At 40.4% G+C, this 26,310-nt stretch overlaps 1 protein-coding gene across 3 annotated transcripts; it reads right to left on the reverse strand.

Moving 5' to 3' along the window:
- Window positions 1–7,129: 7,129 nt before the first annotated feature.
- Window positions 7,130–26,135, reverse strand: ark2n (arkadia (rnf111) N-terminal like PKA signaling regulator 2n). Of its 3 annotated transcripts, XM_084047544.1 has the most exons (5): window positions 25,972–26,135; window positions 20,281–21,284; window positions 11,644–11,826; window positions 10,546–10,657; window positions 7,130–9,671 (listed from the first exon to the last, which is right to left on the reverse strand). In XM_084047544.1, exons 2-5 carry the CDS (start codon window positions 21,212–21,214, stop codon window positions 9,440–9,442), a joined length of 1,461 nt encoding a protein of 486 aa, XP_083903670.1. In that variant the 5' UTR covers window positions 21,215–21,284; window positions 25,972–26,135; the 3' UTR covers window positions 7,130–9,439. The 3 variants fall into 3 exon arrangements, with proteins under 3 accessions (XP_083903670.1, XP_083903672.1, XP_083903671.1); XM_084047546.1 differs by lacking the exon at window positions 11,644–11,826; XM_084047545.1 differs by lacking the exons at window positions 7,130–9,671; window positions 10,546–10,657; window positions 11,644–11,826 and adding an exon at window positions 14,395–15,784.
- Window positions 26,136–26,310: the final 175 nt, after the last annotated feature.

Here is a 26,310-nt window from a genome sequence, read left to right on the forward strand (position 1 = left end):
CACACATCTAGCGTTGAACCGTTCAGAGCATTTCTATCTTCTACCCCAAATAAATCTGATCGGACCCCATAAGGCAGCTGGCACCAAAACACAGTAGGAGCTGAAGGGGGACTGTGATGACATCAAGAGAGTATTGTGCATTATTCTACTGAGGAAAAATCACAAAAAGATTTGGTCAAGTCAGGTAAAAAAACGTTCTCAAACATTTTTGATCATCTCTCATTGTGTCCTGAGTCTAGACTCAAGACACAATGAGAGATGATCTAACTGAGCTCCAAATTGGGCAACATGGTCTAAGGCAGTGGTTTTCAACCCTTTTCATATCAAGGTCCATTATTTATTCGGCATTTGAGCCACGGAACCACCGTTTGATGAGATTTAGACTCTCAGACCCAAGACTTAGAATATTTTGTTATCATTGGATACGATTTTGTCCACAATTCCATGATGTATTGATGTTGGTACCATAGGAGAGATAACAGGCCAACAATGTTTTATTAAGTAATGCAGATGTTTCAATAATTTAACTCGAAACCAAATGGACCCGTAAGTTCATTTTACACTCTCAAGAGTTAAAGATCTATAAGGGTCCATTTAGTTACCAACTCCCCATCATTTAGCTGGGGACCACCTTTTAGAATACATGCTGCATTTTGTGAATAGTATCTCTACGCATGAAAATGATATTCATTAGTGAACTGATTTTACTGGTCATAATGGTTCATGTAGCCATTGCTACTGGAGAATTAAATTCAGTGTTTAAGTTACAGACAAAAGATTGATCACCCAAGTTATTTTTGGAACTTTAAACATTAAATCAGTTTTTACCATTATGTACACCTGTGTCATCATCATCATACCCCAAAGGAATACACCACCTAAGATGATTATGTAAAGGCCATGCATGTAACCATCCTGTATATTTGGGACAAGAAAATGAATTACACATCAGTAATTAAATAATAATCTATTTATTTAATTTTAAAATAGTTTCCTTTTGTTCTACAGACTAGTTCAAGGAAGTCAAGGATTTGCAGAAGCAACAAAAATATTAACACTTGTGTTGTTAACTTAAAATACTGACAGTAAAAGTGAAAATAACAGACAAATATTGGTAAATTACTGGTAATGGGGCCAATATTTCAGTTGAGGATAAAATGTGGCAAAACAACCATATATATAAGTATCACTGTCTTAGTATCTAGCAAATCACTATCCCTTATATGAGCAATGTCTTAATCACTTTCAGCCTCCCTATTTTGGGCATGTCCTTATACGTTAATATCTCCAAACAACTTGAAAATATTTTAAATATTTGTCGTATGACAGAATATATAAGGTTTAGCTGATGTGTGCCGATAACCACGAGGAACAACAGCAAATCGGATTGATCCATTATATATACGGAAGAAAGGCTTGGTAAGAATCATTATCGTCATAACGATAGCTGCATACAGTGGATAGAACTGGCCAATTGGAAAGAAAAAACATCAGACAATTTCACATTGGCTCAGACAACTGAAGGCTCAACATGAAATCATATTACAATATCATAATTATATGATTATATCATAATATCGATACTTAAGCAAATTCGGGTTTAAAACGACAAAGCTGAAAACAAAATGCAAAAGTGAACATAATGGGGGATATTTAAATATAAAGTTTTGTCGATAAGTTTCCATCTAAACTTTGGTACAGTTCCTGTGTGTATAGCATGTTCCCTTTCTGGACTGGCAGGAAAAAAAAAGAAGAATCATACAATTAGATTACTCAGATTTGAGAGAATTTGTTATGCTATACCATTAAAATAGTGCTTCAGTGGTAAAATCGCAGGATGTGACATTGTTGGATTGTTGAAGTTAAATAGCTTGTCTGCGCTGCAGTCACACTAGGGTTGCAGTACTGCATAAGACCACAGGGGGGTAAAAACAGTTCATACATTATACATGTCTACTATAAGCCCCACAAATGGGCACAAGCTCATCATCACTTAAACTCTAAATAACTATGTACTAAATTCACACCTATTATTATTAAAATATTTGTAGATAGCAAAATCTGCTGCTTTTTTTTTTTAAGGTAAAAGAATAGGCTCTATTATGATTCTGAAAGAAAATAGTGCACATTTCAAGGCATTCAGGCCATCTTGCTTTGAAATACTCAATGGAAGATACATTTCATCATGCCTGATTTATACTTAGTATGCGCGCTGTGTGGCAACATGTTGTGAGCAGTGTTGCCAGATTCTGTGAGAGAAACAAGCAACCAGGTCTAGGAAAACCAGCCCAAAAGCAGCGAGTACAGCGCTCACAGCGCGTCGCATGAAATCTTGCGGGGGAATTATAATAAGCAAATCTGGCAACCCCGGTTGTGAGCTTGTAGATCGGATAATCTTCGGTGAGTGACACCACCGGCATGCAAATAAGTATAAATCAGGCTTTAGTTGTAGTAAAGGGGTCCGGGAGGAAAAATAAAATAAAAAAGAAGAACCTCTGAAACAACACAAGATGAGCAAACTTAACTATAAGTGCACAAGTCAGTAATGCAGGGTCATACATTCACCCACTATTAAATTACATGGGGCACTTTCAGACTTTCTCTAGCCACTTTCAACCCAATCTGCCGGCTCGCACAATTTTCAAACGCTTCCGCTAAAAACAGTCCGTACATCTTAACCTATTAAGATCGGGAACGCATCCATTTTTAGATGTCTTTTTTGGCTATTCAAAAATAGCAGATCTACAAGCTCATAGCCCGCGCTATGAGCTTGTAGATCTGCTTTTTTTTTTTTATCGTGAAAATCCGTGGCAAAATCTTGGATTGTAGGATATTTTTTAAAGCGGACATTTGTAAAATATGTAGTTCCAGGAACCCCCAGAAGCAAAGAATACATTTACAAATGTCCGCCAAAAAAAAAGAAAAAATAATTCAAATATCTTCACATTTCATGATTTTTCAAAAATAGCAGATCTACAAGCTCATAGCGCGGCACTCGGTGCCGCGCTATGAGCTTTTATATCTGCTATTTTTGAATAGCCAAATAAATAAAAAAATGACAGGTGCGTCCTCGGTCTTAAAGGGTTAATAGCTGAAAAGCCGCAGACAATAGAGCGTCCGCTTCCATTTTGTCTTTGCAGTCACGTAAGTAAGTCCTACTGGGAAACCAAATGAGTCAAAGCCTAGCGATCTCTAGCTGCTTAGCAGAAATGGAATTTCAGAAATACTCTTTTTGTGAACGGAAATGACTAGTGTCAGCATATGAAGATTGTTGAAGACTTAGTCTAGCTTGAGAGACTATATACTTTCAACCTATTGGGCATGTTCATTGCTTTTGAACATTTTCCAAAATAGCAAAAATTGCAAGCTCTGCAAGCTCACGTGTGTGTCACCATGTCAGTCTAGGCCTGTCACAATTATTACATAATCTAATCACAATTATTTGAGTATTTTAGCATAATCGTCATAATCGTTTCCAAGCTGAAATGTCACATCTTTTCAAATATAAAAAAAAAAAGCAGAAATAGCAGATCTACAAGCTTAGAACTCGACACTTCATGGCACGTTGTAGGCTTGTAGATCAGCTATTTCAGCTTTTTTTTTTACATGTATAAAATTATTAAATGTGTCAATCATTTCTTTGTATATTTCAGTTATGTCATATCTGCCCTGTGCAATTTTTGATTAGGAAGCCTAAAAGGCTTCATATGTTCCAATGTTCAATGCCGAACACACAATTACATCGTTAATCGCAATTATTGTGACAATTCATCGTTAAAAAAGAAAAAAGTTAAATTTGCATCGTGACAGGCCCTACGTGTGTGTCGCGATGTGACACATTGTGAGCTTGCAGATGTTGTATTTTGGGGGGAAAATTTGAAAGTACAAGATAGGGCTTTAAGTGGCTAGAGCACAAAGGTGGCTTCAACGTACAAGGTGTCAAAGCAAAGGTACGTCCCTCGTTTGCATTGCCATTAAACACATTAGAGGAGACACCGCGGTACTACTGAATAGCCTTTGTGTGTGTGAGTGTGTTGGCCCTGAGGCAGATTTTGACCAGTGTTTTTCCTGTTTTCTTTCTTTACAAAAAGAAAAAAAAAAATCATATTAATGTAGTTGACACCAACAAAAAAACAAATACAGCAAACTTCAAAAAATAAAACAAAGATACTTCCACGACTTGCACCAAAAAGCACAAAGCTTTATGCTAGGCATTATAAAAAGAAAAAAAAACAGAGTAAATTCATCGATGCAGGCTGAACTAAGTTTTTGAAACAGTGGTGAGACTTTTAGAAAATAAAACAAAGTTGGACCTAGCCTAGTGTGACGGACAGTCAAACATCTATCTATTGTAAGACATCAGCTGTAGAGCACGATGTATTTTGTCTAGCTCTGGTTGGTCCATAGCGTTAGAAGGAGTTCTCCTCAACGCTATGGGACTTTCGAGGCTTTGCGCACGCGCCACAGGCCGCGCAGCCTCTCGTCTGTAGTAAAAATTAACTCTTAAACTGCCAGGGTTTTTCAAAAATAGTTTGCCACCTCTGCCAGCATGTTTCCAGGTAAAACATAGGAAACATGTCATTTTTTTCTCTGTTTACTTTTTAACATTGAAGTGAATGGAGCAGCAACTTTTTGGAAAATGTTATCTCCTGGTTCTTTGTGAAGAACGGAAAAAACAAAAAATAAAGAATCATTTTAGATTTTTTTAAATTTTGTTTTTGATTAAAAAAAAAACGTTTATAAACGTTTTTGGCAGTATAAGAGTTAAAAGTGAGTTTTGCTACTCGCCCAAACAAAGACAGGTTTCATGGAGTTGAAAGCCTTCTCTACTTAGTGCGAACACTCAGAGATCCCCCCCACCTCACGTATAAAATACACTTTTTTTTTTACCAGAAAAGAAAATATTTCACCGGAAGGAAGAATCCGGTCAATAGAAAACTTCCATTGACCAGATCTGTAGAGCGGCGCAGTGGAGTAACCCAAAAACGTTTATTCCTTCCGTAGAAATATTTTCTTTTCTGGCCAAAAAGTGTATTTTAGATGTGAGGTGGGGGGCTCAAAGTGTTCCCACTAAAGGCCTTTGCAGACAGGGTGCATTTTTTAAATGAACACATGGTTCTCAATGACCTCATGCACACCGGCTCCGAATTTACCGTGCAGCGATGCGATGCGGCGATGTGTTTTTTTCCCAATCGAACCCAGTTCGATTCGTGCGTCTTTTCGCATGCGGTAAAAACAGAGGCCAGTCTGCAAAGGCCTTTAGTAGAGTAGCTTTCAACTCCATAAAACCGTCTTTAATTTGGTGAGTAGCGAAAGTGTATTCTTTATTTTTTACTACAGACGAGAGGCTGCGCTACCGCGGGTGTGAGGGGAAAGGATCTAAAGTCCCATAGCGTTAAGGAGAACTCCTTCTAACGCTATGGACCAGAGCTATACTTTGTCTGGACTCCAGATGGCTGCTGATAGAAAATAAAACAATCCAGTCTGAATATATATAACATGAAAGTCTGTTAGTGGAGCAGGACAGGAGGTCATCAAGGTCAACTGACCGGCTCCACCTTCAAGCAGCAGCAGCCATGTTTAATGCTTTATTTATACACCATCGTATGACGGAGGAGTCCAACACCAAAGACAAACAGCGCTTGTAGATCGGCTGTTTTCAGCGCGCGACTCCCATCGTACGACCAAGTATAAAAGGCCCTTGCAAACAGAGTCCGTTTTGTTCGCACGAAGAAGAAAAAAAAACAGACAACGAAATGTTTAAATAAAACACGCTCTGCAGGAGACTAGCCATCTAGAACAGCGGTTCTCAACCTGTGGGTCTGGACCCCACATGATTTTGGGGGGGTCCCCAGATGACAGTAAAGTGACAATTAAGGACTTTTAATACCTATAAACTAAAAGAAATGAAATGAAAAGAGACCATTAATGCATTGAAAATAGCTATTTTCACAAATTTGTGTCTGTGGACCCAAGTCAAACCAAATTGAATGCCTCAACTACTATATTAAGTGCTTGTCAGGGTGGGGGGGTCCCCCAGTTCAAATATGATTATTTTTGGGGGGTCGCGGGCGGCCTGAAAAGGTTTGAGAACCACTGATCTAGAAGAGGGTCTGTCTGTGTGTGTCTGTGTCTAGAGCTAATCTCAGTTAAAACTGCTGGAGCATTTCTTTCTTTCACGTTTTATTCACCTGTTTCCTAGGCTTCCCACTTCCTGTGTGTTTTCCACTTCCTGTCGATTTGATCCAATGAAATCCAATGAAACTGGTCAGATGACTAATGATATCCAATGAAATCCGACAGGAAGTGGAAAACACACAGCCTAGGAAACAGGTGAATACTTTTTGAACAATTTCAATCATGTTTATTAAAATAATTTGAAGTCAATGGGGCTTTGATGAGGCTGAAGCCTTGCTCATTATTTGGAGTCATAACTCATTAGATATGTCAGACTACTCACGTCACTCATGCTGGCCACAGGAAGTCAAGAGGAACCACATTGGAGCCACTAGATCCCACATGATTTGATTGTTTTCAATCAAACCCAGTTTTGATTCCTGAGTTCTTTCAGATGGGTTAAAAACGTTATTGACCGAGAAAAAGCAAAGTGCATGGACTCTGTGTGCAAGGACTGTATAACCACTTGAACCCTATGCTTTAGTTGACCCTAAGGAGTCCCCCCCGGGATCTATAGTTATACTAGGCCCCCTCCTGTTTTTACTCTTAAACTAAATATCTTCCCCAAAAATAAGAGTATCAACAAGCTCACATTCTGTGGTGTAAAGCAACTAAAGTACATGTACTTAAGTACTGTACTTTAGGTACAAAATTTTACCGGAGTATTTCCAATTTTCTGTACTTTTACTTCTACTCCACTACATCTCAGAAGCAAATATTGTACTTTTACCCCACTATAATTATTTGAAAACTTTAGTTACTCGTTACTTTGTAGATTTTGATTATTATTACAAAAACACTTCAGCCCTGTGTACATTTCGGCCATTTGAAAATAGCAGATCTACAAGCTCACAATGTGTCGCATCGCGACGCATTGTGAGCTTGTAGATCTGCTATTTTCAAAAGTTTTTTCATGCATTTTATACATTTGAAAACTTTGTGAAATGGGACATTCTGCATAATGAGTACTTTCTACTTTTAGTACGTTTTGATACCAATACTTTTGTACTTTTACTCAAGTACATTTTGAATTCTGGACTTTTACTTGTAACAAGAGTATTTCTACGTTGCAGTATTGATACTTTTACTTAAGTATATTTTTGTTTTTTTACTTTTTCCACCACTGCTCACAGGGCTTGAAGATCAGCTATTTTCACCGAATGTTCGCCCCCAGAACAGGGCCGCTAGGGTTCAAGTGGTTAAGTCAGGCTTATACTCTACAGCCAGCAAGCATATTATACACACACAACGCCTACCGCGCCTACAGGCGTCACCGGGGAGAACATGAGGTACTAGGAAAAACATGGGGAATATATTGCTATCCATTAACCTTTTAAGACCTGGAACGCATCTGTGTCACTTTAAGATTTCTTTGGCTGTTCAAAAATAGCAGATCTACAAGCTCATAGCGCAGCACCGAGTGCCGCGCTACGAGCTTGTAGATCTGCCATTTAAAATTTTGAAAAATCATGAAAATGTGCGCAAATCTTTGAATGTATGTTTTAAAGCGCACATTTTTAACTCCGATCTGTGCTTCTGGGGGTCCCTGGAACAACACATTTTGAGATGGGGGTCCGTGGCCAAATACATTGGACATTTTGGGTGGTCCTTGACATGAAAAAAGTTTGAGAACCACTAATATTATAGCAAAATATATATATATATCTTTTTTTAACTGTTGGGATTTAGAAGACATTTGCAGACTTCCCAAAAGCAAAGATTTGAGTTAAAAGTGTTTGCTTTAAAACATATACACTATAGTCAAAGATTTAACAAATAGCAGATCTACAAGCTCATAGCTCGCTACGAGCTTGTAGATCTGCTACTTTTTAACGGACAAAGAAATCTAAAAAATGACACAGATTCTTTCCCGGTCTAAAATGGGTTAAAGTTGATTTCCTGTTAACATTTCTACCTGAACTTCGATGTGCCTCGCCTTGGTTTTCAGCAAAAACCCCCCGTTCTCAAATTATTAGTTGGAAAAACGATGATCGAGGGGAATCGCTTCAGTAGAATGGCGTCGCTGTCGGACAGAAACCTTTATCGTTATCTCCACATTTAAACCTTTTTGTAAAATTAATGCCCCCACTACTACAGTGTCACACAAAAAGTAGCAAAAAATAGCCGATCTGCAAGCTCAAAGCTTGTATGATGTTATTTTTGCTATAAAAAAAAAGAAAAAAGAAAGTGGTAAAGTGTGTCTGTGGGTTTTATATAAATATTGAACCAATGAAATGTATGAACAAAGAGCTTGTGACTAAATAATAACTACACTGGATCCATAGAGTACAGAAGTCCTGACGTCACTCGTTCATCCCCTGGGCAGTGGAAGTCATTTCTCTATGGAGAATAACATTGGGTCATCTTAGAATCGTCACATATAAGAACTGTGGTCCAAAAAATAAACAAACTGTCTCTGTGATATTGTCAGGGAGGAGGTGGCTCTGTATCGTTTATGATAGTCAGTCACTCATATTTGATACAGTCTGTTTCTGGCGTAAATGTAACGGTGGTTATCGTTTTCTCACCGTCAGTTGATGCTTCATATCCATAAGAGTCAAACCGCCGGGGTCACTTGTTTATTTTTGGAACACCGTTCTTATTTGACTCAATATCAACCCATTAAGACCTGGAACGCATCTGTGTCATTTTTAGATTTGAGCAAAAAAAGCATTATTTTACACTTTGGCTATTTTTGAAAATAGGAGAAAATGTGTGCAAATTAATATATTATTATTTATTTTAAAGCGAACATTTTTAACTCAAATCTTTGCTTCTGGGGGGTCCCTGGAACAAAATATTTTGTTCCAGGGACCTAAGTAAAAATTGGCCTCAGGTCTTAATGGGTTAAACAAGTCTATGGGGATTCAGAATGGGGAAAAAAAAACGCGACCCAGGTAGGATGCGTAAATCACGTCAGACTTCGGTGCTCTATTGTAACAGGTTCTCCCCCCCCCCACCCCCCCCCCCCATTTTCTAAAAAGTAACAAACAGTTTCGGACACGCCAAGGTTTCCAACCCGACAGCGACCAATGGCTTTTGATAATATAAAGATTGTTCAACAGCAGGTTGACAACAAACAAAAACAAACAGCACTCTTTGAACAGGACGCCCCGCCCCCACGAGTAGCTAGTTACAGGTTGTGCGGCGAGCCGGGCCCGCTACTCAAGGTAAGGATTTCCACCGTTACGAAGAGGAGGAGACCAGGTTGTTGGAGGAGAAGGAGGTGGTGTGGGTGGGGGGTGAAGTTACAAGGTTTTACTCAGAGTAGGTATTTGTGTCCACTAGTGTCCTCGTCCAGGGTGAGGTCAACCACCTCGGGAGGGGACACCCAGTTTGGCTGAGGTGAAATGCTAGTCCAGAGCTGTGGCTGCTGCTGTGGCGGCTGCTGCTGCTGCCTCGTGGTGCCGCCGCTGCTGTTCAGCGGCTCCGCAGAAGAGTTGGCCTTCCAGGAGGACAAGCTCTTGATGACGCCGCCGCAAGGATGGGCACAACTGTTTAGAAAAAAACAACATGATGAACACTTAAAACCCATTTAGACCGGGGACATTTTTTAGATTTATTTGGCTATTCAAAAATCGCAGATCTAGAAGCTCATAGCGCGGGAAAAATCGTGAAGATTTGTGCAAATCTTTGAATATATACACTTTATACAGTATATAGATATATATTTTTTTTTTTAAGCGAACATTTGTAACTCAAATCTTTGCTTTTGGGGGATTCTACAAATGTCTTCTAAATCTTAACAGTTTTCAGTACAAACTTATTTTCCTTGACCCAGAAGCAAAAGATTTGAGTTACAAATGTTCCCATCAAAAAATATTTGCACATGGTCAAGATTTTTCAAAAATAGCAGATCTACGAGCTCACAACACGGATTAGCTATTTTTGCTATTCGTCATACAGTGAAGCATGTGGAGCGTAAGTGGTTAAAATAGCTATTATAATAATAATAATATTATATTGAACTTTGGTGGAAACCTTGGATTCAATACCTGGCCATGATTTAAGTAAAAATATGGTCAGTTATTTTCATCTGGTGCTGTGCAAGTAGGGAAGGTTTTCTCTTTACATTCACTCTGATAGCATGAACTAAACATAAACTAATGCAAGAATACAGTAAAAAATAAATAAGTTCTTACTTAGTTTTGGTCAATCAATGTATTCTATTCATTAAGACAAAGTTTAACCTAATCTCTCTTTTTCGAGCATGAAATTATAGGTGAACATTTTCAAACAAGGTTAACACAACAAAAAAGGTGAATTTAAATTTTGCAACCAGAATAACAACCAAAAAAATGGTTGAACACATTCAGTTGTTAGACGATTGTCATGGGGAAGAAAAAAAAGTGTTAAGACTATTTTTACCGTGTGTTTTCCTGCACTCCTACTATTTCCACTTCACTATCTGAGGAGGCAACGTTAATGGGGCCCTTGTGCTGAGAACCCTCCCTGTGGGACAGCTCTGCCTCCATGTGGCCTGAAACACACAAGAGGAAAAAACACATCACACACACTTTCAACATGAAACCAGGAGAACCACGGAGGAGCCACAGGGATTCGCCGACACACCAGACAGCATGTGCTTTGTTTGACACAGACAGAGGGACACGTCGACAAAACATGGATTTCAGACCATTTTCCGAAACGGCCGACTGGATTGGGAGGAGTTAACACTCAATCATGGATTAAAGCAACATTTTTATCTCATGACTCAAAACCTAATGTGCGATTTGTGAAACAGTGTGAAAGGATCCCCCCCCACACACACACACACACACTAGCGCCGATTCCTAAACGATGAACACAATATGTACAATTAGGATGCTTTAATAATGTTGGTCCTGCTGTTCTAACATACTGCCAACGGGTTCAAAAAACACAAATTCACAGATTCAGGCTTTAACCGTTGCTTTTATATTAAATATCCGAGGCGATTAAGATATTATGGAAGATGCTTCTGGAACATATTGCTAGTTTGACCACTTCAAATGCTCTAATCTTAAAATAGCCTATTCTACAAGCTCTCAATGCGTCGCTAGACGCATTGAGAGATTGAGCAACACGCTTCCATAGAAGACTTGCTGGCTTCCATGGAATCCAAATGAGTTGAAATCAGTCTTGGCGACTGAGAACTTTCAATCCATGCTCAATAAATGACTAAATACATTCGTTCACAAAAGTCAACTTCGTCAATTATTTCCAGTGCTGACGCAGAGCTGGAACAATGTCTTAACGGTACTAAAAAGCAAGACAGCCAAAGAATGGGAAGATAAGACAGGAGACAGTACTTCAAAAAGACGCCTTTGCTTGCTTGCTGAGATTCGTAAAAGGCTGAAAATCAGAACCCTTTTCTCCCACTTGGTATGTTGTATATTGGTGACACCATGAGTCTAAAAAAACTGTCTGGTCTTCACTGAGAGTGGATATTTTCAGTTGGATTATTACACCGGGTTTGTAACTGACCTGAGAAAGCGCTCAGAGCTCTTATACACCCAGAGTGAGCCGCCATGATATCATCCTGATGGTCTCTGTGTGTTTTTAGCTCATGCTTTATCACCGTGGCGCGGACCATGGTCTCCATACTCATACTCTCCTGGTTAGAATCAGTGTCAGAAATATCATAGTGACCCACTACTGGAGGACCGTCTGCAGAAAACATAAAGGAAAACACTTCATTTGTTCATTATTCAAATAATAATAGCCTGTGAGGGTTAGGATTGTGTTTTGGAATAAGACAGCCCACAACCACTTGTGTACGGTGTTCCGGTGTAAGGAAAGAAATACGACTTTTTGTTTATTTACATCTACGATAGCCTAAGGCTGACAGCACTGATAACAGTACAGATGAAAAGGCTTAACCCATTAAGACCTGAGGCGAGTCTAAAAATGTTTTCCAAATCCTAACAAATCTTTGAAAAAAAAAAATCTAAAAAATATTTTGTCACGATTTTTCAAAAATGGCAGATCTACAAGCTCATAGCGCGGCACTCTGTGCCGCGCTATGAGCTTGTATATCTGCTATTTTTGAACAGCCAAAGAAATCTAAAATGACACAGATGCGTTCCAGGTCTTAAAGGGTTAATGCAAAAATAATGTATGCACGTATTTGCAAATTATGGTTGCAAACCATCAAGGATTGCCAAATACTTCAACCGTAAATGAAGACAAAATCAAATGTATGTTGTGATTCATAGGAGGTGTTGATGCTTTCAGTTGAGGTTAACTGAAAGCATTGAGGTTAATGTACTTTACGTGCAGTAATGATAGGCCCTAATTTAACATTGTGTGCAGGCTAATATTAACCACTTTAAACCTGGAATCCCATGTTATTATAGGCGGAAATGGTCAATAATTGGTTACGTGTATGCATGGTTTGTAATGAACTAAAAACATAACCGCAGCAATTATTTTCGGTCTTTGTTTATTGCCCTTAAAATAATAAGCCGTTCACAGAAACTACACCAGGATGCAAAACCTCTCATTCCGTGATGCCGTATAAAAAGCAAAAAACGTGAAAAACCAAAAACAAGAGCCAAAAATAATGATTCCCTGCTGGAGTCAAAATGTATTGTTGGGACACACATACATTATCTGGACAGCACCGCAAACATTCACCAGCACCACCAGAACAAACCTAGCATTTACAAATGCAAAGCTTAGGCAATGACGATACTGGAGATGAAGGACCAATATAAACCAGTCTAATCTCTTTGGTAAACACTAGACTGTCCGTCCTCAATTATTTTATTAAACTAAGTCCAGTGCTGTGTCACAGAGCCATTTGTACTGTGGTGTGTGGACTAACCTGTTTAGGCAACTTATTGGGTCGATTTAAAACAAAACAGCACAGTCACTTTTGTTCCAAAATCAAAGCAATATGAAAAAACAAAACCATAAGACCGAGAGAAAACTAGATGAGAAAATGACCTCACTGTTATATCAACATTGCCAATGTGTTGCTCATAAAAAAAAAACTTATATTTGGTCTTGAACATTCTCAATACAAATTTACATAACCACATGAGGAGTCACATGCAACAGGAAGGACAATATTTGGATGCACTCAGTTGAAATAATCGTAGAACTAACTCTTACAGGCCTACAAAATACACATACATAAAATGCAACATTAATACGCTAACTAAATTAATCAGATTAGGCTGTGGGGGATCCCCTTCAATGTCCACGATGATTAGGTAGTGTTTTGGAGTGTCAAGTTAACGGGTCTCTGTGACACCATGGTGTCATCCATGTCTGCAAAAGTGGCTGGAAAAAGAGAGGATTGAAGAGAGGGAGAACATTCATAGTTCACCCGAAAAGACCACAGGCTGTGAACCAGAAGGACACTTCACCATCAGAAGGATCCAGTCCATTCTAGAGATTTTGGAAAATCTGTAAACGTTTGCCATGCATCTATATTAATGCGGTAGATCTGTTAGTTAGTTTTAACCCATTAAGACCTGAGGCGATTCTTTAAAATGTTTTCTAAATCCTAACATTTTTTTTGAAAAAAAAAGATCCCCCAAACAAAACGGTCAAGATGTTTCAAAAATAGCAGATCTACAAGCTCATAGATGAGCTTGTATATCTGCTATTTTTGAATAGCCAAAGAAATCTAAAGTGACACAGATGCGTTCCAGGTCTTAATGGGGTAACCACTTAAGCCCTACATTGACTTTGCATTTTACTTTTTTTTATAAAAACTAGCCGATCTACAAGTAGATGTACATTGTAGATCTGCAATTTCCGGGTGGGGGCTGTACTGAAAAACTGACGCCAGGCTTAGAAGTGGTAAACACAGATTTTAGAGTTTTAACTACTAAAGTACAAACTGGGGGAGGAAAAAAAGGCAGCATTTTGTTGAAACACAGGCCAAGCTGGCAGATAGAATGCCAGTCCATGTAAACCTAAACCAGGGTGATGTATGGATATTAGAGATTTGAGGCTATTCATATTGCAGCCAATACCTACAGCAAAAGACCACATACCATATTCAATGCTCATTGTCTATACATAGGCTAGTCAAAACAAAGGTTGGGAGTGATTTGTCCCTCACTAGTTTCAGTTATTGCCGCACAAGGGCAGTTTGGCAGCAAAGATTAAACAAAAATAACAATGTAAAAAAAAACTAAATGCATATCTAATCTTCACTACCTACAAAATACATTCTTAAAACAAATGTGAAAATGTGTGTTTGTTAGTCTATTGCATTAATAATATATTATAGGCAAATCATTGCATTAATAATATATTATAGGCAAATCATTTTCTTCAACATTTTTTTTTTGTGTTAGTAAAGCTATGCAACCAAAGCATCGGTTGCTAAGTTGAAAAAAGTTCTAAAACCCGATTATGAGCAAAGTGCAGACCAAGTTCAAAGGGCCTGGATACTAATGAACTGCCTTGAACTTGAACTTAAAAAAGGGAGGAAAAAAACTGCTCTACGTATCATTCCCAGCATGAATTCAAGATGACAAGGCACATGCTATCTATGAAACAGCAGCACCATACCTATAGCACTTTAATAATGGCTGCCTGGTCTGTAATGCACATTCTGTATAACTTACATTGATTTCAACTGTGTGTGTGTGTGTGTGTGTGTGTGTGTGTGACGTGTGTACGAGAAGGTGAAAGTGAGAAAGAGAGAGAGATAGAGAAGGCTAGTAAACAAGAAAACTCTTAGAATAGGCCATACAACAAAGAAAATACAACAAGAGCCCTGACTCGAATCTAACGTTGCCTATTGCCTGTCTAGTTCATCAATGGTAAACAGGATTCTACATTAAACTCCAGGAAGTCTTTTTAGGCTGAACAGCGCCCTAGAGGGGCCAGTTGAGAGTTATATCCATGTCAGATTTCACAGTGATTCATTGCCAGCAGATGTCCAAGGCTTTCAGGTCCTGTACAGCATGCAAGAAGCCTCTCCATTCAAACAGCTTATCATCAGGCCCACTTGCATGTATTGGCGAGCGGAACGTTCAGTTTAATTGTCCTCAAACTCCTCATATAACTGACTCTTTTAGCAACAGTATGCAACTTGAGAGCCATAATAATGGCTGCACAGGTGTGGTGGACCTCTTTAAGTCATCTAGAAAAAAAAAGGAGTCCAGAAGGTGTGACATAACATGGAAAAAAACCTAAACATTCAAGACACCAGGGTCAGGAACTCCCACTAGATTCCCGTTTGGAGTGACCACTTCAGGTAGGGTGTTGTTGTTGTTCATAATGGGGGCGGAGGAGGGCGTGAGGTTCATGTTCTCTCGGGTCAACATGTACGCGGCCATGGTCTCCGCCGACTCCGACGAGGGCAAAAAGGAACTGGGCGGGGAGGGGCGGTTCCCCCTCCGGCCCCGACGGCGGCGGCCGCCCTCCAGCGCGTCGCTCGAGTGCTTGGAGGAGTCGTCGTCGTCCGAGTCGAGGCGCGTGAGCTTCTCCATCCAGACGCGGAAGCGCTCCTCGGTCTGCCGCTGCATCACGGCGAAACGCGTCATGGCCTCCTCCAAAACACTGCCGATGCTGTTTCTGTCCCACGAGCCGCTCGAGTCCAGCAGGCCGTGAATCTGTGCACCCACTCTGGATCTCTCCGTAGCACGTCTGAAGCCAGCTTTAAAGACATTGAGGCCAAAGCCATAAGAAAATACAGTAGGACGTTTCATGCTTCGGAGGTGGACTTTTTTTTTTTTTTATAAAGAAAAATGACAGTTTTTTTTTTTTTGGTTACGTGCAGATCGTCTCGTTCATGCTAATGATGGACTACACGTCATGCAGTCTGTGTGCAGGATGAAGTAATGGTTGATAGCTTTTTCTACACAAGCCCATAATAGTAGATAGATAGATAGATAGATAGATGACTCATTTGCTCATGTTTGGAACATGTGTGTTAAGTGATGAAAACTCTGAAGACGGCCAAATAACGCAATGAGTTACTACTACAGTATAAACCTCTCAAGACAAAAAGCTATAGAGCACCGAAGTCTGACGTAATTTACACATCCTACCTGGTTTGCGGTTTTCCACCCCCGTTCTGAATTCCCATAGACGTGTTTAATATCGTGTCAAATAAGAACGGTGTTCCAAAAATAAACTAATGATCCCGGTGGTTTGACTCTTATGGCAGTGGTTCTCAAACTTTTTCATGTCAAGGACCCCCAAATGGACACTTATTAGCCCGCGGACCCCCATTTGAAAAGATATGCCAGGGACCCCCATAAGAGAAGATTTATACGGCTCTCTAGCAGTGATTATTTTTGGACCACAATTCTTATATGAGACGATTCAAAGATGACCCAATGTTTATTCTCCATAGAGAAATGACCTTACGAACCAGGGGATGAACGAGTGATGTCAGGACTTCTGTACTCTATATCTAGATGTGTGTTAGCTGCAAAAATGTCATCAGTTGGAAGAAAAAAAAATAAGTTGGTTAAATATGAACTGACACCTAATGACGACTAATGGCTACGGTGGGGCATAATATAAACATCTCATTAATGCAACAACGTAGCATTATTAGACAGCCTAAAATGTGTGTATAAAACTAAAAATATGTGGTTTAGCTTAGTTCCTAGTTTGCCACAATGATGGCAAATGAAATAGGCCAACCAAACTCAAACCCCAAACCAAATTATTGAGAGACGAGGGATTATAGTCACAACAAATCTAATATAAATAGAGGTACTCTCCCAACAACAGTAGGCAGCAGAAGGTCAAGTTCAACCAACAGATTTACACAGTTACTGTAGTTGTAAATATAAAGTTACACAGAGAGACAGCGATGATGTAAGAATAGACATAAGGCACATTTAGTCTGCTGCCGCTTTTGATGATCAGCCATTCATGGCTGCTATTCTAAGACTCAACATGCTACAACATGTAACAGAGCTCAACTCAAAACAATGTTGTCGAGAGACGTTTTTCAAACCACCCACGTTAAAGAAGAGCAATTTGAGCCATTGCTGGGACTGGTACTACCGGAGCCTGTTCCACTGAACCAAATGCTGATTATAAGCAACTAAAAAACACAAAGCCCAAGAAAGACTGAGCCTCTGCTTTTGGAGCAGGAAGAAAAAAGTCAAACCAATGACAAATCAGGGCTTTGGGGATATACAGTAGGCCAGTTCAAACCCACCATTTACACATGACAGCAAGTTGAATTCCATACAATACAATATAGCCAGGATTGACAGGTTATGCAGACCTATTTGGTGTGCCGAAAAAAAAGACGACTACTTCAAACCCAACTCCTTTCTGTTAGATAAAGGTAGGTAGGTATAAAATCTTCCAAATACAAAACGATTGATCATATTCATGACATATTTTTCTAAAATTCTAACCAATAGTTATTAGCTATAGCTTCCATTCCCAGACACACAACTTAGCTACTACGTTAACTCAGAATGATAACCGGTGAAAAGTAGTGTCACTTACAAGTCAGACTAAATCACATACATAACATTGCATAGGCCTATTCGGAGCAAACAGCCCGCTGAGAATAAAAATGGCTCACTCCTAGAAGCACAGAAATAGCAACAGAGGTTAGCCTATAAATGAACCCATTTAGGACATTTGATTTAAAGTTGAATAGAATAAAGCCCCTTAGATTTCGACAGCATGCAAACATTTAGACAAGAAGAGACGGAACACTCACTACTACAAAATGCTCTTCAACATGTAAATGTATAAATAAATACCTACGGCAATGGTGTGAATGAAGACAAAATGATGAATGACATATGACATAAACACTCATGTGTGAGACAATAAGCAAACAAACAAGCAAAACAGCACCTGTATCGATTTGTAATTACAATGTGCAGACACAATAAGCTATGTTAGATTTCGAAATCTAAGACACAATAAGCTAAAAAATAGTCATTCTCACACATTGTGAGCTTGTAGATCTGCTATTTTAGAAATTTCAGATGTGTATTTTATATTTACCTGTTCATTGTATAAATAAAATGTTCTTTTCATACATTGAAGTTTAATAAATACTTAAAGGTAGGGTAAGTGATTTGCTTTGGTTAAAATAAGTGTTAAATAGCTCTATATTCTCATTGCTATAGAGTGTTTGTTCAGTAAAATGAGTCTCCTTGTCTTTCCAGCTCTATATAAAACAGAAAATGCAGTTTTGTTTCAGTTTCAGTTTCATTTCCAATTTTATCCAATAAGGATAGAGAACTCAATCAGGATACAGATTAAACAAGTGGAATTCGAAGTGATGACACTAAGAAATGAGCTGACAAAATGGGAACTGGAACACTATACAAATTAAGCTGATAAATGGGTACTCTCTTCTGATTGGCTGAAATATTGTCACCTACCAAAAAATGTATTTTCTGTTTTTTAAAGAGCTGGAGAGACGGGGAGGCCCCTGTTACTGAACAAACACTCTACAGCAATGATTACTATCACAATATAGTGCTTTAACCTTTTAACAAAATACTTTTTGTTTTAACCAAAAAATATAATTTCCCTACCTTTAATAAAAATATATATTTATTAGTTTCAAGATTTTCCCTTATGAAATTGCGACATAATCTGTCAAAACATCCCATCAACGGAGGTCTAGGAGAATTGGGATCGAACCCAAAGATCCGGGTCAGTCTGGCTCTACTCACAACGCGTTTCCATCAGCTATTTTCACCACACGACATCTAGATCCACGCTCAAGTGCTTAAACATTACTATGCTCAATATTTCAGTCCTACAGCCAGTAATGTGTTACCTGGTTAGGGCTGTCACCATTACAAATTTAAGTTGACGATTAATTGTCCCACTCAAATAATGGCATTAAGGATTTAATTGTGTGTTTGGCGTTGAACATTGGAACATATGAATACAAATTAAATTTCTGTTTGGCCTTTTAGGCTTCGTAATCAAAAATTGCACAGGGCAGATATGACAAATAACTTAATAACAAAGAAATTATTGACATATTTAAAAATGTTATACATAGTAAAATAGCAGGAATAGCTGATCTACAAGCTTACGACGCGTCACTTCGTGACGCGTCGTAAGCTTGTAGATCAACTATTTTGATTATCTCAAACAATTGCGACTAAACAATTATGTAATAATTGTGAGAGGCCTGGATCCCAAGCTCAAGTGCTTAAACATTACTAAACGTCCATAGAGACACACGGCCGGAAAAGGAAGGCCTACAAATTCACGCCCACTTTTGAGATAGCGCCGCTACTCGGGGTCCGTTAGAAAGATGAACTGCAGCTCTCAATGCATTCCCTATGAGAGGATATGAGTAAGCCTACTTTTAAAATATTCCTACATTAACTGGAGACGATATTGATTTAAATAAAAATATGTTTCCAAATGTATGGAGTGTCTTTGTCAACATATCTTCTTGTTTTCTTAATAGTTGATGTGTTTCACATTTAATTTGCCACTTTAACGAGTTACCCATAATGTTAACACAGCAGAGGGAAAGTTGTCGCATTTCAGTGACATCACTGCCTTTACGAGCGCTGACCAGTGGTGTACCCACTGTAGAGACAGAACAGGCGGTTGCCTGCCCAACTAAGATCTCGCCTCCTCTAAAAACATTTAAAAAAATAACCCGAAAATGTGTCATTGTGTGCTTAATGTCCTCAAAGGCACGCATCCAACAAGTTTTGAACTGAGCAGATTGGACCTTCTGTTCCAGAGATAATGAGCAAAACATATTGAAAACGGACACTTTCGCCAGTTTTCTGGGTATTGAAAACCTCAAGGGATGCGTCCGTGACGTATATACCATGCGACCACTTAAACTCTAAATCTCCGCTGCTAGCGGTTTTGACATACTGATGGAGTATATTATAGTATATTGTGGGCAGTATATCGAGATGACAGATATGGGACATTAAAAAGGATAAATTAAACAAATGGGACAGTTTATTAGAACACAAAAAAAATCGCTACAGCTTCAGTAGTTAACCAGTGAAACTACGGTAATGCCTCTCATAGAGATTGCATTGAGAGCTGCAGTTCATCGTTCTAACGGACCCCGAGTGTCAAAAGTGGCCGTGAATTTGTAGGCCTTCCGCTTCCGGCCGTGTGTGTCTATATTACGGTCCTACAGCCCCAGTAATGCGTTGTTGTTACCTGGTATGTCTGTGTTGATTGTCTTGCTCCCTCCTCCTCCCCCCGAGGTCCCGTCGTCGTCGTCGTCAGAGGAGCTGGTGCTGGAGTCGCACGTGAGCTCGCTGTCGCTCGTACTGCTGTCCTGCAGCAGGTTGTACTTCTTCCGCGCCGCCGCCTCGCGCTTCTGCCGCAGCAGACGCATGCGTTCCTTGTGCTTCTGGCTCCGGTGGCCCTTCACTTTGGCCAGCTTGCCGTTGGTTTGCTTCTCTTGCCCCAAGGCTCCCGCCGCTCCCGCTGCCGCCGCCGCCGCTGCCGCCACGGAGGAGGAGGGCTGGCAGCGGTTCTTCTTCGCCGCCATGGCGCTAGAGGGCGTTTCGCTTTCCGACCGCGACCTCCTGGATTTCCGCCCCCCCGCCGTGACCGCCGCGGACGTTTGCGGCGCCTGCCCGGGATCGGCGCCGCCGGCTTCCATGTTGGTCGCTTCCCCTCCTCCCTGAGGAACGGACCGTTCCTCCCCCGAGGAGAGAGTGTCCGAGTCGGCCAGGTGGCCGCTGGAGGAGGGGGACACCATGCAGGCGTTGGACGAGTCGCTCTCGTAGACGTGGCGGCCGGAGGCGGGCCTCGTGTCGCTGCCCGTGGAGGCTCCTCCTCCTCCTCCTCCTCCGTGCTGAGACTCGGGGGAGTCTCTGTGGAGCTCCTTCATGAGGCACGGCATGGAGAGGAGGCCGGGGTCCGGGCTCTCTGGGTCTCCTCCTCCTTCCTTCTCTTCCCGCGGCGGCGAGCTGGTGGTGGGCGTGGTCTCCGTCTTCAGGGAGGAGTCCTGCTCCTGCTGCTCTCCTCCCTTGTTGACGGAGGAGGCGGTGGCTGAGTCTGCGTGGACAGGAGGAGGAGGGCACTCTGGCAGGCTGTCTGCGTCCAAGAAGTCCTCTGTCTTCTCTGAGTCGGCCATCTTCATGCTAGTTCAGCCCCGGAGCTCCCCCGAAGGTCCAAATGACATGGACCCAAGTCCCTGGACAGGAACTCACCTGGTGGGAGAAAGAAAAAACGATATTAGGAACCAATAGCTGACTTAATCTTGCTTGTGTAGATTAATCGAGAAGCCTTTTTTTTTCTTATACATCAACGAATTGATAAAAGATGTCTCAGTATATATATATTTTTTATAATCAAGTAAATCAATTAGGTCAGGGGTCTTCAACGTTTTCAGCCCAAGGACCCCCTAGCTGAGACAGCGATGAAGCAGGGACCTCCTGTATATTATATAAAATTGTTTTTCAGATTAACTTTTTTTATTTACTTGCTCTGCTCTGTTTTCCCCTCTACACCTATCTCTTTGCCAAAAAATAGCCGATCTACAAGCTCACACCGCCTCGCAGCAAGGAGACCTGGTACTGCCAGACCCCTAGTGTAGAGCCATATGAAATCCGTTTTATTTTTTTCCCAATTCCGTTTTATTTTTTCCCAAATTCTGTTTTTTCCATTTTAATATTTCTGAATTCTGTATTTTGCTTTTTATGCTCATTTTTACCATAAAAAAAGTGTCTGGTAAGTGGAAATGAATAAATGTTCAAGATATAACAGTCCATACATGGCCCTTGTTGTGTTATACGCAAAAATGTTCCCAAAATAATTCGGTCTAATTCGGTCTGAGCATGCGCAAAATGGCGTCGCCCATGTATTATTGTTTCTATCGTCTTTCTAAGACTATTTCTACGTGGATTTTACTGTTTATAAAGTAGGATGTGGCCATGCAAAATGGTGGTGTCCCGTGGATTTGTAAAAATTTGCGGTAAAAAAAAATATTTTACCGCGATTTTTTTTAATTTTCCAAATTCTGCAATATTCCGTGTTTTATTCCAATTCCATTTTTATTGGTCATTTCCGCGATTCCGTCCGCGATTCCGTTAACACGGATTTCATATGGCTCTAGCAGCAAGGAGACCTGGTACTGCCAGACCCCTAGTGTTGAAATCTGAATGGCCGGACTTCGCATGACGTGTGTGCAGAGGAAAAGAGGGACCGACCGACCGACCGACAAAGCCTCATGTAGGCCGACCCCCTGGGTCTGGCAAACATCATATCACACAAAGATTTGGCGGACCCCCTGTAGTAACTCTGAGGACCCCCTAGGGGTGCCGGACCCCCTGTTGAAGACACCTGAATTAGGCTGATTGATCACTTAACTGTGTTATACTTTGTTGTGCAATGGTGACGTACACAAATAGCTGATCTACTTATGTGACTTCATTTTATTTAAGATTTACAAGTGAGCTTGTAAATCTGCTATTTTCACTTTTTTTAAATAATCATTTAGAATAGAAGCAAAAGTTTGAAATAATTGTGATATTGATTGGACGTCATATCGTCCAGCCCTAACTAAGTCAGTCACTGATTGCTATCCAGGTTTCTATGGCTACCATGTACTGTACAGCAGATTATTCTTATAATAATAATACGCCTTAACTTTGCAGCTAAACACAAGTAGGCCCTTTAAGCTGACAGAATCTAACATGGGCACTAATTTCCAATACAACAGATTATAAAAATACAAGTTGCCCAATAAGTAAGTCACTCTTTCTCTTAGGTAACCAAATGTGTCGTCAATTTCTGTGGGTGAAGACCTGTATTAATTCTGTCATTACATAGAAATTAAAACAAACAATCTACTATCTATTACGACTTAATACACACACATGTTAGTGAATGTCAGCTGTTCCATCTTACTACCTATTCAACCATGCCATCAAAAGATCGGTGGAGCCACTTAATATACAATACATTTGTGTCATTTCAATTATGGTGGGGATAATATTATTTTCTCAACATGGGCCCATTACATTTTAGTGTAGAAACAAATTCCTTCATATTTTAAAAGTATATTAATCAGACTACTGGTACCACTACTGCAACAAGTTTATCTTGTGCATTAGATACAGGCATACAGTACATTCATCTCACAACACTTTTTAAGCGAATGATTCAGAAAGTGGGGTCGGGGTGGCTCTGGTTCATGGGAGACCCAGGCCCCCTAGGGCAGTGGTTCTCAACCTGTGGGTCGGGGGTCCCTACATGATTTGGAGAGGGGGTCCCCAGGTGACAGTGAAGTGACCATTTAAGGACGTTTAAGACCTTTTAAATACCTCATAAAAAAAGGAAAGAAAGAAAAGAAAAAGACCATTACTGCATCAAAAGCAATCAACAAACTATACTATACAAACTGGTCAAACATTGGCCAAATTGTCAGATAATATAAGAAAGAGGCAACAATTGTGAAAATAGCTGATCTAAGCTCACATGTGAGCTTGTAGATCAGCTATTTTCTCAATATGTATCTGTGGAACAGAGTCAAACTAAATGTAATGCCTCCACTTCTGCATGACAACAAGTGCTTATCAGGTTGGGGGGTCCCCAGTTCCCCAGGGGGGATGTCACGGCCTGAAAAGGTTGGAGTGGTTTTCAACCAGTGGTCCGGGGACCACCAGTGGTCCTTGGGGGGGCTACCAGGGAGTCCCGAGCTAAATGAGTTAACATAGCCTCAGAATCATTTTAACCACGTAGCTTTGGCTATTCAAAAATAGCAGATATACATTTTCTTCATAGCGCGGCACCGAGTGCACTTGTAGATCTGCTATTTTTTTTAAATCTTGAAAATGTGTGCATATCTTTGAATATAATAATTTTTCAAAGAGAACATTTTTTAACTAAAATCTTTGCTTCTGGGGGGTCCCTGGCACAAAACATTTTCAGATGGTGGTCCGCGGCCAAATGCATATCAATTTAGGGGTCCCTGGCATGAAAAAGGTTGAAAACCACTGTACTAGGGGGGACCTTGAGGGGGTTCCAGGGGGTCCCTCCTACCTCCCTGCCTCCCTACCCAGCTAAATGATTGATAGCTGTATTTTAAAGTGTAGAGCAGGGGTCTTCAACGTTTTCAGGCCAAGGACCCCCTAGTTGAGAGAGAGATGAAGCAGGGCCAGGGACCCCCCTCTATATTGTATAAAATTGTGTTTCAGATTAAACCTTTTTTGTTTACTTGGTCTGCTCTTTTTTCCCTCTACACCTATAACCTCTTTGCAAAAAATAGCCGATCTACGAGGCGTTGTGAACTTGTAGATCTGCTATTTTTGGCTAAAGTTCTCCTCAGAAAAGGGATGCTAGGGTTCAAGTGATTAAGGTAAAAAAAAAAATCAAATCACACAAAGATTTGGTGGACCCCCTGTAGTAACTCTGAGGACCCCCTAGGGGTCCTGGACCCCCTGTTGAAGACCCCCGGTGTAGAGACTGGGGTCCCTCAGAGAAAGAATACAAAATGCTATGAAACGGGGGTCCGTGGCCTGATGCATGCATATCACACTGGGGGGGTCGTTGAAATAAATAAAAAAAAAAGGTTGAGGATCACTGCATCATCAATGCATTCTCTTATTAACATGTAGCAGAGCCGAGGTCAGTCAGTCAGACTTGGACCAGATCATAATAATAATTAATGTTGTGATATAATGAAGCTGCGTAATGAATGGAGGGCCAACCAGTGATGATAATATATCAGATCTACAAGCTCAGACTACAAGCAGCAGTGATAATAACAATATTGCTGCGCGCAGTGCTAGCCACACAAGCTAACACCTGCTAACACCTACCAACCAGTGTTGCCATGTCTGCTTATTGTAAGCGACTTTAGGCTAATTTTTCCGGTAAAGTTACTTGTAAATATTGTTGGTTGCGGGTTCTAATTCTAAAGTGTAGTTGCTTATTTGGACTTGTTAACATGCTTTCTTTTAATGTTTTATTGTTTAAACCAGTAGTTCTCAAATATTTTCATATGTATTTGTCCCTATTCCCCCATCTGAAAATGTTTTGTGCCAGGGAGCCCAGTAACAGATTTGTGTTGTAAGACATTGGTTCTCAAAGTGGGGTCCGGGGACCCCCAGGGGTCCTTGAGGGAGTTCCAGGGGGTCCCCAGCTAAATGGATAGTTAGGAACCAAATGGATCCGTTAAGGTCCATTTGGTTCCATTTGTACACTCTCAGAGTTAAATTAACATTGGTTTTACAATATAAAGTAGGGTCCCAGAGAATATGCATGTCAAACTGGGCTGGGGGTCCTTGCAATTAAAATAGTTGAAAATCACTGATAGTCATAAAGATCTTCTCTTATGTGGGGGTCCTTGGCATGTCTTTTCAAATGGGGGTCCGCGGGCTAAATAAGTGTCAATTTGGGGGTCCTTGACGTGAAAAGGTTTGCGAACCCCTGTTGTAAGAAAGTGTTTCAGGCCAAATGTTGTCAAATATTCCACATTTTATTTCAAGAATGAAAAATAGCAGATCTACAAGCTCACAGCATCACGAGCTTGTAGATAGGCTATTTTCAATGTATACACAGCATATAGGTTCAAAGTGCTTGTTTTCATGGACCACTATGAAGTGAGTACATAAGGACCCCATTTGAAACGAGCCATTTAGGCTTTTATGGGCTTTTTAAATCCTATTTAGCTGACCTAGTATTTAAACTGTACTTTCACATGCTTTTTCTCTGCAAAAGAAAAAGAAAAAATACCTAGTTGCTCGTTTCTCTCTCAAAACCTGGCAACACTGCTACCACCAACTATGCTACATGTGAGAGCACATTAGCCTAGCTGACGCTAACATGCTAGCATCAGTCAGAAGAACATCGGCTAAGCTAAGCTAAGTTGCTAGTAGTTATGATAGAACTTACCAGGGTGTTACTATACACTGGTTTCCCGTGCGGCCCACTTTGTTGACATCATCCTCGGTTTGTAACATTAAAAAATAATGTTTAACTCAATTTTAAAGCCTCTTTGATTTTGAACTTAAAAAGTGAAGCGCTCCTAGTGAGCCTGAGCTCACGCCTAGCTCTCTCAGGCTAGCTGTGTTTATTGTAAAATGTCTTCATCACGTCTGGTCGTTGGTTGGCACAAAAGTTTACGTCACATAGGATGCGACACTTCCGGCCGTGACAAGAAAGGGCCGCTTTAAAAATAAAAACGACTGCCCCTGGCGGGTGGAATAAAATACTGCAGAAGTATAGAAGCAA

The sequence above is a fragment of the Gymnoscopelus microlampas genome (assembly GCF_963454915.1).
Source record: "Gymnoscopelus microlampas genome assembly, chromosome: 21".
Taxonomy (NCBI): Eukaryota; Metazoa; Chordata; class Actinopteri; order Myctophiformes; family Myctophidae; genus Gymnoscopelus; species Gymnoscopelus microlampas.